Source organism: Rhamphochromis sp. 'chilingali' (genome assembly GCF_963969265.1).
Source record: "Rhamphochromis sp. 'chilingali' genome assembly, chromosome: 17".
NCBI classification, from domain to species: domain Eukaryota; kingdom Metazoa; phylum Chordata; class Actinopteri; order Cichliformes; family Cichlidae; genus Rhamphochromis; species Rhamphochromis sp. 'chilingali'.
Window position 1 is genome coordinate 33076580 of NC_137944.1, and position 14651 is coordinate 33091230.

At 40.6% G+C, this 14651-nt stretch overlaps 1 protein-coding gene across 1 annotated transcript; it reads left to right on the forward strand.

Annotated features, from left to right (window-relative positions):
• Positions 1–7240: 7240 nt before the first annotated feature.
• LOC308385207 (glyceraldehyde-3-phosphate dehydrogenase-like) lies at positions 7241–13906 on the forward strand. Its single transcript, XM_080864012.1, has 12 exons — positions 7241–7350; positions 7601–7648; positions 10717–10816; positions 11034–11143; positions 11221–11311; positions 11530–11645; positions 11832–11913; positions 12511–12662; positions 12780–12858; positions 12952–13035; positions 13221–13318; positions 13619–13906. Exons 2-12 carry the CDS (start codon positions 7626–7628, stop codon positions 13686–13688), a joined length of 1005 nt encoding a protein of 334 aa, XP_080720138.1. The 5' UTR covers positions 7241–7350; positions 7601–7625; the 3' UTR covers positions 13689–13906.
• Positions 13907–14651: the final 745 nt, after the last annotated feature.

The following is a 14651-nucleotide window of genomic DNA, read 5'->3' on the forward strand; positions in this document are numbered from 1 at the left end:
TTTGTACTTTAAACCACATCTCAGAATCTGTCTGTGCGGTGAGGTTTACTCAGATGTCCTGTTGGCTTCAGCCGACCTTTTTTCCGGTAAAGAAGTAACTTTGAATTCAAGTTAATTGAAACATTTTGATTCTTCATCATTTTGTTGAACTAATGAACCCATTTGTTTTAGCTTTTTAACATTTCAAACATTTGGTTTCATACACTTTAGTCATGTGACCAGAAAGTAAAGATAAAAGCTAAAAAGTAGTATAAATAAATAACAATTATTTTTTATCAGGAAGGTTTGACTTGAGCTGGTTGCATGTGGTCTCACTAGAGGGCGCCAAACAGCAGTGAAAGAGAGGACCGTTGATTTATGTGAGACTGGAAATGTTTTTGTCTCCTTGCTCGTCCACTAAAGTTTCAATTCTAGAGTCTAGAAGAGGAAAGCCTCCCCTCCTCGATTCCTTCTCTGTCTCTTTTCTCTTTCTCATCACCGGTGTGTGTATTGATCATTGTCTCCTCGCTGGCTCACATCTGTTCATAAACCTCCTCGTCCCTCTTTTTTTGTCTCTGCTCTGTAGTTTGTGAAATTAGATCATCTCGTTTTATTCACAGGCTTCAATTTGTCTTGATTGGGATTTTTAAAAAACATCTACAGGCCAAATCCTTTTTTTTCTTGAACTAATAGATCATTTATTTATCATTATAAAAATTGATCTATTTGATGTAGCCCGCCTGTCATACAAATCTTCTCCGTCTGGTCAGTTAAAAGCAGCACGGTGTGCTTTGCTGTGCATATTCTCACGATGGTTTTCTCTGTGGCTTTTCTGGTCTTCCCATCACACACCTGCACTTGTTCTTAGGAGGAGCTTTTCTGTCCCCTTTATTATTTTCACTGGACACCAGCTGCTCCAGTTTTCCCCCCAGAGGATTTTATCATGTACCTATGAAGATGATGCAATTGCAGAGCAACAAAGATCAGCAGTGCCTCGTTCTGACAGACGTCTGCTGCTGTTAGAGAAGGAGCTTGATAATGTCTGACACGTCTTACTGGAGTACTGGAGTGGAGTTGCTGGCCCTGGAAATGTAACCATGCACCGAAGAGTCATTTAAAATTCAAACGCTGTTGTTTCTACCTGCAGAGCCTCAAACGTGGCTCTCTGTCCTGGTAACAGTGAGGGAGGAGCCTGCAGTCGTTAATAAATAGGTGACACTTCATGTGTGTTTAAGGCCATCAGATAAGAATCTGAATCGGTTTTAATTTACAAGCCAGTTCCAAAAAGCAGAAACACAATTCAGTGATCTGCAAGCCCTTTTTAGCCAGAGGTGTAGATTTCAGTGAGGAGCAGGGGAAACATCCCCGCTCCTTCCCCACGATAAAAACACTAAAGAATCAAAAGACTCAGAAAAAATGTTAATGAGTATTTGTAACATGACAGCTCTTCATTAGAGTTCTGAGAGTTTAAAGTTGATCCATTAACACATTAAAGGCTACTTAGTCTATTAATTTCTGACACTGTCCCAGTTCAAGGAAATAAGGAAATCTGTTTAGTTTGCTGCCAAATCAAAGTGAAATTCATTGTAATCACTCAATATTTTTGGTGACAAATAACCAACACAAAGATCAGTTTTCTCACAGCTGTCATTCCAACATGTTACAGAAAACTGATCAAGGACCCATTTAGGATCAAGCATAAAAACTAAATAAATGTAAATTCCTGCGACCATGCAATGCATACTCACGTCACGTCTTCTCCATGTGGTGTTAGTAAGGTGCAGCTTAACAAGGAGCATACACACAATCCTTCAGCAGAGAATCTACACCACACTCAGATTTCATTGTAAATAAAACGTGGCACTTCCAACTGATTTTTAAATCAGTGCTCTGAACATGACCAGGTAATACTTTCAGCGTTTAGTTTCCATGGTGATCTAATCAGATTAAAAAGGAGACACCTTTGGGAAGCAGAGGACTGTGACTCTAAACTCAACTTGGCTGACTTCCCTCGCTTTGAAGAAGTACACCCTTCATAAACAAGAAACTACAGGAAATCTTGAAGGAAAGAATAGCAGCAAATAATTTATATCTTTTTTTCTTACAGAGAAGCTGAATTTGTCCATAAATTACTTCTGATTGATACTTTCAGGATTCATGAAAGCCCACACTCGCTTGATGTACCTAAGTGAAAGTATGTCTTCTTCTTCTTCCTCTTCTGCCTCCATCTCACCGTAGCATCCTCTTCTGTCGTATCCACCCTCTGCATGTCCTCCTTCACTACACCCATGAATCTCCTCTGAGGTCTTCCTTTTTTCCTCCTGCCTGGCAGCTTCATATTCAGCATTATTTGTCTGTTGTCCTCTCTCTTCTGCTCACACAGCTTCGTCTTCTTTACTTTGACTCCAAACCAGAGAAAATCATCTGGCTGTAGTGCAAACCAGTATTATAACTATTATCTCAGTCTGTTTTACTAAACAACTGAAGAATAGAAGAAAACATTTTTCCTATTAAACAGGAAGTCTAAATAGCGGGAGCTGTTGATTATATTAGAAGCTCTCAGGATGATTGTTTAGCTCCTGTCATCAGTAGATCCGTGTTTCCTTCTGCAGAGTGATACAGTTGCCATGAAACTGCTCACAACAAGGCCGAGATTTCTGGAAAGAGACATCACTGCTCATTTTTTAAACATACTTTTGGTGCTTTGAGACAAAATGTAATTTTATTAAAGGAAACAGAGAACTATATCTTTACAGCCAATTATTCCAAAACTGGGCAACTTATAACAAAGTATCTTTAAGGATGAAAAAAACTAAATGCAAAAAGATGACCCGTCACTTTAAACTGGATACCAGAGATCGTGGTTCAGGAGAAGCAATTAGCAGTTTTAAGCTAAAATCTCTGTTCCCAGCATTTTTGTAGACATTATCACTTGCATGTGTTATAAGGCTCTAAGAGTAAAGCCTTAATGCCACATCACTCCGTGTGCCTGAATGAAAGCGCAGGCTGTGTTTGTTGTTCTGGAGGCTCAGCGGGTTTAATCGCCCACTCTCGTTCTTTGGGTTTAAATCTGCTTCTTGACCTTTGCACTGCCTCTTTCTCCTTCCTTCTACACCCACAGACACATCCATTCTTTAATAAAAAAGGGGGAATGTTATAAATGTCATCAGCTTAAAATGAAATCATTAAAGGTCACTCATACAAACACTTTGAGCCTCCTGCAACTTCGAGTCAGCTGCTCGGTGGGAAAGGATGAAGAAACAGCAGAAGGTCATGAAGATGATTTCAAACTTTCTTCATGTATTATTTTTAATGTGTTCTGCTCCTGATGCTCCCGATGTTCTGCATTCCTTCTGCCTTTTGTTGACTGTCATTTTCTTTATTTAAGTTTCTGTCATAGCAAATTCAAATACTGATGCACGGTATAGCAGAATACTTTTCTGAATGCGTTTGGGTAGAAGGTTTTAATCTCAGCTCCGATGGAAATGAAGCCAGAGAACGGGGCAGTGAGAAGATCGAGAGGAAGAGCAGCTCATTTCAGGAGCTTTGACTTCCTCTGGAAATGCAGTGACATAGTCTGTGAATTTTAGACAATGTTTGTACAGTCTGTGCAGCAGAAAGACAAATATCAGACAGGAGCAAGCGAGACTTGAATTATTAACCAGCTGTCTAACCACTGGGGTTGTCATAGCAACCAGGTTTCCTTTCTTTTTTCCTAGATAAGGCATGGCTGTGTTGGATCATGGGGCTTATCTGAGCAGCTAGAATGCACCCCTAACCAAAGACAAAGCATTTATCAGGCTCTGCATTACATTCAGTGCAGATATGTGCACAGTTACACCATCACGCACACAAAGGGCGCACATTTATCTCACCTGGGCTCTGCTTTTGAGAGCTGTCCGGGCTTCATTCAAACATACAAACCAACCTTCAGTCCCTTTTTGTTTCAGAGACGTTCTTGCTAACCCTCTGGTGTGTCTGACCCCGAACAGAGGTGCCCAGCTCACCTAAATGTCACACTCTTTAACATACTGTCTATATGAAGAGAGTTCAGAACAGGATGCCATATTTATAGGCTGACCTTTATATGTTACCCTCCACTGACTGACCTGTAGAGCTGTATGTTCTTTGATCCGCAGGGCTAGATTGTTCTTTTGCTTTGTGAGTACTAAAATACACCCATGCAGTCTGTATAGAGATACGGTATCTGGATAATTATCTACCTTTCATTTATTATTGGTTTCAAAATGTGTTCTTTTTTCTTGAAGATGTGGTCATGCTGCATAGATTGCATTTGTACCTTCTAATATCTGATCAAAGTATGAACTATGTTCTTGGACTTAATGTTCTAGGCCAAGCAGTAATACCAGGTATGAATGGGGTGCAAATGTCACAGGTTTGGATGCATGTATTTGGTGATGTTTGTGGTTTAGACTGAAAGTGTTAAGTCTTATTTATTACAACATGATTTGACTTTATAAATTATGGTCCCTTTGAGAAGAAAACAGATGATAAACCAGGCAAATCTTTATGATGTGTCCTCCTTTCACTCTCCACACATCATGTCAAGTTTCAAAACACCAAAATCTCAGGGTCAAAACGTGCAGGCTGAGGCTTCAAAAGAAGAGCTTGAAAATCAAAATGCAACCTGACGACAGCTACGTCCATCTTTTATATACAGTCTGTGCATTTGTAAAACACAACAATATTGTGTGTGCATTCATAGCCTCAAAAGTCTTATACCTGCGGGTTTCTGTCGGTTACCAAAATCTATTTAAATCTTCGGTGAGCCACGCTGAGTGACATTCCTTCATTACTCCATCGTGCTGCTGAAAATACTCACAGGACCACCATATGTGGATTCCAACCATACCGTGTCTTCTTGTTTGATTAACATTAGATGAAACTTACAGTGATAAGCCGTATCAGATTACTCAGCCTCGTTATTACTCATTATTATTCTATTTTTACAAGGGGAACTTCATTTGTAACATGTTTTCAAAGCTTTAAAATAAATATCCAGCCATTCTCTTCTGCTTATCCAATTCAGGGTCGTGGGAGATAATAATATTTTTGGATGAATTAATTTTCCATATGATCCAATTCTCTGGTTGCTGAATATAACCGTTTAGATTTTCTGGCTGAAGTGGAAAGCTTAGGACCAGATGTGTCAAACATACAGCCCAAGGGCCAGAATAGACCAACAAAAGGATCAGATCTGGCCCAGTGGACGGGTTTGCAAAACATTAAAATCTAAGCCAGCATCGGCATCATTTTTGGAGTTTTTGTCTCTTATTTTTTACAAAAATCTGAGCGACACCTGTAAGCCAAGACGACATCCCGATGCAGTTCTGCAGCATTTTTCTAATGATAGTAGACTGACAGAAAGAGGAAAACTGGCACTGTTGAGACTATACTCAGTTTTCCTAAGCCATCTCAGGCTGCTAATCATCTGTTTTATGGTACATTACATATGAATGTTTTCAGAGAGTACATGCACATTTTTACACTTAAAAGAAAATATTGTGGCGTGTTGGGGGAGCGGCTAGTTCTCTCCCATCATGCCTTGGGACTGCTGTTTGAATGTTCTTGTTTTGTTGTTTATGGTTACACTGCTTTTGGCTGTTGTCTTGAGTGTTGTGTTTGTACTGCGGTTCAAAGGCACTTACAGTGTTGTTTATAGAATGAATGCAACCATGGGTGAGTTCTGTTGTGCTGTTGATGAGCCTCGAAGCACAGTGTAGCATCAGTGTGTGTTGTAATAAAGAGCTCCCCCTACCAGCTTGGGGTTGAATAACAATCTCTCTCTGTGAGCTTCTTTGTAAAGATTCCTCTGCATGCCACAATATATTTCTATATGTTTTTATAGGTTGGACTGTTTTTTCTGAGTCTCCCCACTTGAGATCAAGTTGAACTGTAGGTGGTCCATGAACTAAAATGAGTTTGAAACTCCTGGGGTAGAGATTTATTTGGTCACCAGCACATTTGGTGACCAAATTAACGCGACTGCTGTTAAAGTTCAGAGGCTCTGCCACCCCTGTAGTTTTTGCTACGAACACACAAGCCTGCATTCAGAGATTTGTTGGGGGAATTCAAAAAATCATTGTGATTATTTCCCTGTAAGTTTCACTGTAATATTTCTTCATTTAAATACATAAAACTAAGCTTCAGTGGGATTAGCACTAGACTGACTATGAAAGTTGCCCTCCTGTCTGTGTGTGATATGCTTCACGTAGTGGTGGAAACCCGAACATCACATGACCGGCAGGATCATCCTGTGACTGAGCCTGGACAGGGCAGCAGTGGGGGGGTGTCCTAGGTCTGACTTTGGACCGAAGACCAGATTAACACATCAGTGCTCTCACCTTCCTCATTAAACTCTCTTATGTAATTTTTGACAGTTGTCTTTTTAATAAAAATAGATTCTTTGTGCTTGCTGAAAATAACACAGCTACAGAGATGGATTTATACCCAACTGATCACAGATTTCTGACAGTACTAAAAGGTAAATCACATTTCAGTTTTATAACATTGAGAAATCCGTTTTGGTAATTGTGATTTCACTTGATTAACCTATTATTTAATTTAATGTATGATATAAATAAATTACACACAATCATCAATAAATTGTGAGTAAATCTTTGATTAAATTAGAAGAAAAACGTTTTTGCTAGAAAATGATGGTGGCCTGGAGCAACAAAGCAAAAGCCTTTCACCATTTGAAAGGATGTTATTCCAGATTTTCTGCAACATGAAGTAACAAGATGTCGTTATTCATGATATCAGATTTTCATTTCATGAGTCTGATTGTAAAATAGAAAAATAAATACAGTAACATAAAATTGACATTGGCAACATCATTGCAATGCCTGCAGAAATGATAATATTAAAGCTGTTAATGAAATCTGCGATTTTGTGTGTTGTTTGCTGTCCTTTTGGGCAAACGAATCAAATGCAAAACAATTGTAAGTGGATGTTTTGTTATTTATGTTATTATTATTCCCATGATATTGGTATTTCCTTCCTAAAATTCCCAGTTGCCACAACATGGTTTTGTTCTTGTGTTTTCCTGTGGAGCTCCTTCCAGGAACTATTCTGAAGAGTGGCGTTTAATTCTAATTATGCCATTACAGATTGCACATTTGCACTGTGGTTCTGTTGTATAGCGACCTCTCAGACTGAGCAAAGACCGCACAAAAAAACGACGCTCTTAATTAAACTCGTTCGCAGCTTCACGTGACCTTTAAAGTTGGGCCACTGAGGAAGGGGGCGTGGCCCGGGAGGACAGCGCATATAAATGGCGTGCCTCGAAACTTCTTTCCCGTTCTCGCTTCTTCTCCGAAGGACGTTCGTATCCCAGTGTCCTCTCAGGTAAGGGTTTGGTTTCCCGCATTTGTTGCCTTTGTTTAGTGGTTGAGCTTTGACAGTTTTACCTGCTGCTCAGAGTAACAGGTGAACGAAACACACAGAAAGTAGCGTTTTTATTACACGGTTTCTGCTTCCTGTAAAGTTTTGTTTTGAGTTTTTTGAAACGTTAATCTTTTAATTCTTGAATGTGCATCTTTTTTTTTCTTCTTCTTGTATAAGTGAATTAAAGGCTAAACTGTTTCCTCCCTCTCAGTGAGGTGTAGACCACATCAGGCACAATGGTGAAGATTGGAGTCAATGGGTAAGTTTCTACACCTGTCATTGTGCAGGTGTCCTGGCAGAGGTTTCCTTCTCATCGGCTTAATTAACAATCACTACCCCATGTGTTGCAAAGGGGTGTTTGGTTTGATGCTAGTAAAACTTGAGTAGGTGCAACTAAGTCTTGCATTTTATTTGTATATCTTTTAATAAAGTTCAAAGTAGATAATCAAGCAGGCATTTCAGTATACCCCGGATAAGATTCTTGGATTTCTTTGGATGCTTGATTTGTATCCAGGTATTTTAACTTCATCCCCTGTTGTCTGAATGGTGTATTGACACAAGTGTTTATGTCAAAGGTTGAAAGTGTTTCTAAAATTTAGATCAGTGGGCAATTTAATTGAATTGTAGGGCCTCCGATTTGGTTTTCCTCTAGTGACATGTTGTCCTTGTGGTTTTACTTATTGGCTCATGAAGTAAAGATTTAATCAAGTGGCAAAAGCAGTTTAAACTTAACACCTTGTTGGAAATGTGCTAAACAAATGCCTTATGGAGGCCAAAATACAAACTGATTGCCAATGTTTGAAAGCTGAAACGGCAACTTCTTGTCAAGATGGTAAAAGGGCAACTTGTTAAATGAACATAAATTAAACAAGGCTTGAAATCTAGAAATGCCAGACACTTAAAGGTGTCTAAATATTTAGCTGCCTCACAGAGGACCGCTGGAGTGCTGCCTGAGCATCATCTGAACCCTAAAAGCAGGACAGGACTGCGGTCTGGACCTGTCTATTCTCTGGTTATTTATAGTCTGGTGGTGTCACAGTTGGCGTCCGCTCTTCAACAACGCCCTTCTGTCAGTATCGCTGCTCTCTTCAGCTGTCACATTCCTCTTCATTCTCCCCTCATCTAATTTTAACTCCTTAACCTTTCCACTGGAGATCAGTGATCGGCCGACTCTGTGTGGACACTGCTCAGACTCGGAGATCACAGCTGAAACATTTTCTCTTCCTCTTGTGAAGCAGCAGCTGCTGCTGCAGAGCCGCAGGGTGATTTGGCTCCCTGATTTTGGACACGTACCTCACAATGAGGCTCAGAAACAGAAGATGGGCTCCAGTCCATTTTGGCCTTCTGGCTGCTCAGCAGCTTTCCAAAACAAAGGAAATCTGCATGCCTGTGGCTCTTCCCCCTCCTGTCAAAACTTTGTCAATGATGGCAGCGCCTGACAAAGAGTTTGAGAGGATAACTTGAGGGTTTCTGCACCTGACAATTAAAATGATTCACTAATGAGACAGTAGTGAAGCTGCTTGTGTTTAAAGCTGCTAGAATTGCCAAATTTCATAAGTGTCCCCCAATGGTACAACATTAGTGTTTTGTTCTTGACCCCTTACTAACTTTAAGGATATGTACACTACTGACTTTGCCACAAACTAGACTGTGCAAGCAGCCTCCATGGCAGCATGCTGTCATCCCACCTGAAGTTAAACTTGCTAACATTTTACTGTGCTAGTGATTTCTAATATCAGTTAAATGTGAAACTGTTACATCTGACTTGTGATAATTTTATATTTGACAAAAGTAAGAACTTTATATTCAGTAATTACTTTACATTTAACTCTAAATTTCATGAGGTGAATGGCTTTAAGAGAACACCAGTTGATGAACATGGACTTTATGTAGGTTCCTACAGATATGAATTTTCAAATTGCTCCCCTTAAGACTTTCCTTCCTGTTTTGCTATTGTCCAGATTTCCTCTTACTCAACCCATAAAGTTCTCTAGCAGTTTCAAAGGAGTCTCAGCTTCCTGATACATCAAAGCTGATAAAGTCGTTTTGTGTGCATGTTGTATATTTGTCTCCTGTTGCAGGATACAGTTGCAAACAAACTATGTAATGTGACTCGTGTGAACTGAAGGCATGCAGTGTTGCATGACAAAACTCTGGTGCTCAATAGTTCATGCCACAACTCACTGTCTTCAGCTTGATCTAAAGCCAAAGCTAGTGGTGGCCTCAACCCTGAATTTACTATCGGCTTCCCTCTGACACAGTAGTTGGTATGCTCGTCCATAATGGCAACGTTTAACTTCTGCAGGCTTTTAGCAACTTCTTTAGGAGAGTTGCATGTTGCTTCCAGATCAGTTTACATGAAGAAACATGTTTCACCACATCTTTAGAAATCTTGAATTGAGCAGCCTTGTTTGCTCTGATAGAAGCTGAAATACAATAGAGCCTAAATGCAGTATTATTGAAAGGCCATGAATACAATCAAATTCCAACTATGTGGCAACTGTATCTTAGCTGTAACTAAACACGGGTTCAGTCTTGCAGTCGCAAGGCAAAGTCTGCTTTTGGTTCATCCACATATGAAATCCCACTTTAAGTTTGTTCAGAACTTAAACTTGATGAGGAAAATTGTGCCTTTTGCCATCTTGGACAAATTTTTTTTTTTTTTTTTTGTGTTGCGTTTTATTTTTTGTATGCCTCCAAATCTACTTGGAGGCAGCAATTCACAAGAATGGCCTAATCTGTTTGGGTAACCCACAAGCAACTGTTGTACTCTAACACCTCCACACACTCAATTCTGAAGCACTAACTTGTCACAAAACATGAAAAAGTTAGAGACAAATGTTTGGGTGATTTAAAAACTTGTCTTTGTAGCATATCTTGATTTCTCTCGGAAACTCTTACTTCACAACCCTCTTTATCTCCATTACTATAACGTGCTCTGAACTTTCGACCCTCATGCTTCCTTAGTTCCACACTCTTCAATCTGCCTCACTGACAATGCCCATATTGGGCCTAAACAGGCTATCAGCTGCTGGTGCCAGCCACTGTTATCTTCAGTCAAGGTTGGCAGGCCTTGCATGGCAAAGCCATCCTCTGCAGTGACTCAGATTAAACCTGCTGGTCAGACAGGAAATGAATAAAGTGGACATAGTTGCAATTTAAAAACTTGGGCCTGGAACCTGATATTTTAATTGGACTATGCAGACATTACAAGGGTCTTCAGTTTGAATTCAACAAAATATTTCATCCTTACTGTCTCACAACAACCTAGTCGTTCTTGCTCCCTTTCATATCTGTACTGATTCTTTAGTCTGACCTGCATTTCAGATTTGGACGTATTGGTCGTTTGGTGACTCGTGCTGCTGTTGCTGGTGGTAAGGTTGAGGTTGTAGCCATCAATGATCCCTTCATTGACCTGGAATACATGGTGAGAGGATGGGTTTCTTCTGCTCTATAAATTGATGGTACTTAACAAGCCTGTTTGATTCTGTTTAGTAATGTAGGAAAAGCAAAGTTCTTAAATGAAACATTTTAAGCAAAGACTGCGTTGTCAAGGACACCAGGAAGTTTTAGAGACCTCATGTTGACTTCTCTTAAGAAATGGCAGGTTTTGTTGCATTTTTAATGGTCACCTCTTAATGCAGGCCTACATGTTCAAGTACGACTCCACTCACGGCACTTGGAAGCACGGAGAGGTGAAGACTGAGGGTGGCAAGCTGGTCATCGGTAACATGCACATCATGGTCTTCCAAGAGTACGTAACTGTCACATGTGCACTTTGTCCAGCAAGTTTGCCTCAGATTGAATAACTAACTTCTCTGAACTGCATAGGAGGGACCCCGCCAACATCAAGTGGGGTGATGCTGGTGTGGACTATGTTGTAGAGTCCACTGGTGTCTTTACCACCATTGAGAAGGCTTCTGTAAGTTGGCTGCTGTTGTGCTTTCTCACCTGTCTAAAGTGCAGTTTCACCCTGAAGATGACTGGATTGTTTCGCATGTTGAAGGAACAGTTTTCATCATCCTGACCTGTAGCTCTAAATTAATGCAATCTTTTTGGAATCTAGTTTGCATAATCTTGGAGCTTCCTGAAGCATCAGTGATTGTACAATCAGTCTTAAGCTCTATTTTGATTTGTTAGGCTCATCTGAAGGGTGGAGCTAAGAGGGTGGTGATCTCTGCTCCCAGTGCTGATGCACCAATGTTTGTAATGGGTGTCAACCACGAAAAATACAACAACTCATTGACGGTTGTCAGGTGAGTGTTGGTACTGAGTGCTTACAGATGCCGTGTGTGCGTGCGTGAGTGTGTGCGTGCGTGATTCTATAATGGCTGTTTGGACAGCTGGCTGCAGATGTCTAGATGGCTTCTTAAAGTTTGTTTGGTGTAGCATCTCTGCACTTAAGCTGTCATACATTAAGTTGACATGTGCTTTCTCCGTAGCAATGCTTCCTGCACCACCAACTGCCTGGCTCCCCTCGCCAAGGTCGTACACGACAATTTTGGCATCGTGGAAGGTCTCATGGTAAAGAACTGATACTGCTTCTTTTGAGTGAATCTCTTATAACCAGAAGATTTTAGGAACTTTAAGAGCAGTCGGCCAACAAACTGTACAATGCGTTCAGCAACAACTTCATTTAGTTACATGTTGCTAGTACTCACATACGTATACATTGCACTTTTTTTTTTTTTTTTCTCCTTCCCCTCATTGTATTTTGTCTTTTGCACCTTTGTGGTCCAGCTACCCAATTTCGCTGTGCAAAAACTGCACAATGCCAATAAAAAGCTCAAAGTCTCCTCAGTTTGACATTCTGGGGAGGGTCATTCTTTGTGGCAGACTCACCAAATTTTAGTCACTGATGCTGGAGACTGATGGCCCTTCACAAACATCACATGATCAGAAAGCTTGGATACTGGGTGTCTATATCAGGGTCCTGCTTTCCAGTAGTTCTCTTGTCACAAAGTGTTTCTGCTGCATCAAGTAAATGTGGTCCCTCTACAACATCAACAAAGCTACTTGCCTCTGAAATTCTGTTTAACTTGTCCGACAGCTGCTCAGATTAGCTCACATTGTTGGGACGATCTGATTCTGCCTCTGAATAACCTTTACCTGCTCTTTCAGAGCACAGTCCACGCTGTCACTGCCACACAGAAGACTGTTGACGGGCCCTCTGGTAAAATGTGGAGAGATGGCCGTGGTGCCTCCCAGAACATCATCCCTGCCTCCACTGGAGCCGCCAAGGCTGTTGGCAAGGTCATCCCTGAGCTGAACGGGTACTTTTCCTCTAATTCTCCATTTTAAAATGGCACATGTGTCTTCCTGAAAAGGATCAGGACGGTGTAATGACAAACTATCAGCAAAATGCCCTGAGCTTTGAATGTTTGTTACAGTAAACTGACAGGTATGGCTTTCCGTGTGCCCACCCCCAACGTGTCTGTCGTCGACCTTACTGTCCGACTGGAGAAGCCTGTAAGCGTCTCATAATTGACATAAAGCTGATTCATGTTCCCTTATCTAGAGTTTGCATTTGTCTAATCTGAGGATTATAATTTCTCATCTCAGGCAAAGTATGAAGACATAAAGAAAACGATCAAAGCTGCTGCTGAGGGACCCATGAAGGGAATTCTGGGATACACAGAGGACCAGGTACAAAACACCCACATCTGAAACACCAGGCTACATTATACTCTTAAAAGGGGAGAATGAGACTGTTTCACTTGTGTGGCCACACAGGAGTCACTAGGTGGCAGCATTTGTCTAACTAGCTTTACAGATGTGCTCGAGGACTGGCACACTAACAGAACAACTACACTTGCACTCTTTCTGTTCAGGTTGTGTCCACAGACTTCAACAGTGACCCTCACTCGTCAATCTTTGACGCTGGAGCTGGCATTGCACTCAACGACAACTTTGTCAAGCTGGTTTCATGGTGAGACTCGATGAACATGTCTCTAGTATGAAACTGCATTTATTAAACTCAGTTGACCAAAGCTTGTTTGCTGCATTTAAATGAATTGATTACTACAAATGGAAATCTGAATCTCATGTAGTATGAAATGAGTAAAAATGTAATAGACTGGTATTCCTAGTCACCGAGTTTACACCTAGTGCCCCAAGAAGACAAACTTCTGTGATTTAAACAGTTAGCCATTATGCACTAAAGCCTGCAGCTTTCCCATCTTTCACGTTTCCACTGTTGAACCTTCTGCTCTCATTTTTGTACCTGCAGGTACGATAATGAGTTTGGCTACAGCAACCGTGTGTGTGACCTGCTCGTGCACATGTTCTCTAAGGAGTGAAATCCTGATTCATCATTCCTTCACCTGGATGTCACAGCATCTGCAGAAAGGACAAACTGAATAACCTGACCAATGGGGAGAGAAAATGTATTGTCCTGCTTAAAATAAGCTTGTCCCCTGTTCTGTCAGAAGTGATGTTTGTACAGATTCTTTGCAGTATTGTTACTAATCTTGTGGCTCCTTTGCACTTGAAAATAAAGAACACAATTCATGAGAAATGTGTAGTTTCTTTTCCAAAAGGAAAAACGAAGCAGGGAGAAACTTTGCTGCCTATGCAAACTTCATGGATATTTGAAGCCTTATTTCAGATCATGTTTACATTCGGTGTAAGAGCTTTCAGCATTAACCCTGGTATAAGGCATTTAAAGCACATTGTGATATGCAATTTAAATTGTATATAGTTTAGAATGGACAGGTGTAGCATTAGACCTGTCCAGACTGGCTTCTTCATACAAATCCAGCCCTTCAATGACATCTAGTCTGTAAAAGTCACTTTTGTGACTATGGAAACACCTGACATGTGTAATGAGTGTAGTTGACAAACGCTGGTTGTAACTGAACGTGAGCTGGCTCTATAATGTGCTTAGTTTTCTCCATGTCACCAAAGTGGTTTTGCATAAAGTTGAAATGCATTTGTAGTCTGACTGCTGGAAGGTCGTTAATGCATCTGGAGTTGTTCAAACTGTCTAGTTTCTGTAAGTGTCGTCTCTGTAAACAAGTGCGCAGATTGGCGCTAGCTTTCTCTCAGATTTGTGTGCTTGTTAAACTATTTTAAAGGAATTTTGGCTAATTGAGGAGCTCTAAACTTCGGTTGTTGGTATTTATACCAAAATGCTTTCATTTACGTTTAAGTAGATGCTCCTTTAGTCCGGTTATTACTGTAGTTGAAACGTCTTGGTGTCCTGCTTTCAGAATGAGTACGGTAAGCTGCAGCCGCAGTCACTCGCTTGTTTATTCCTGGTC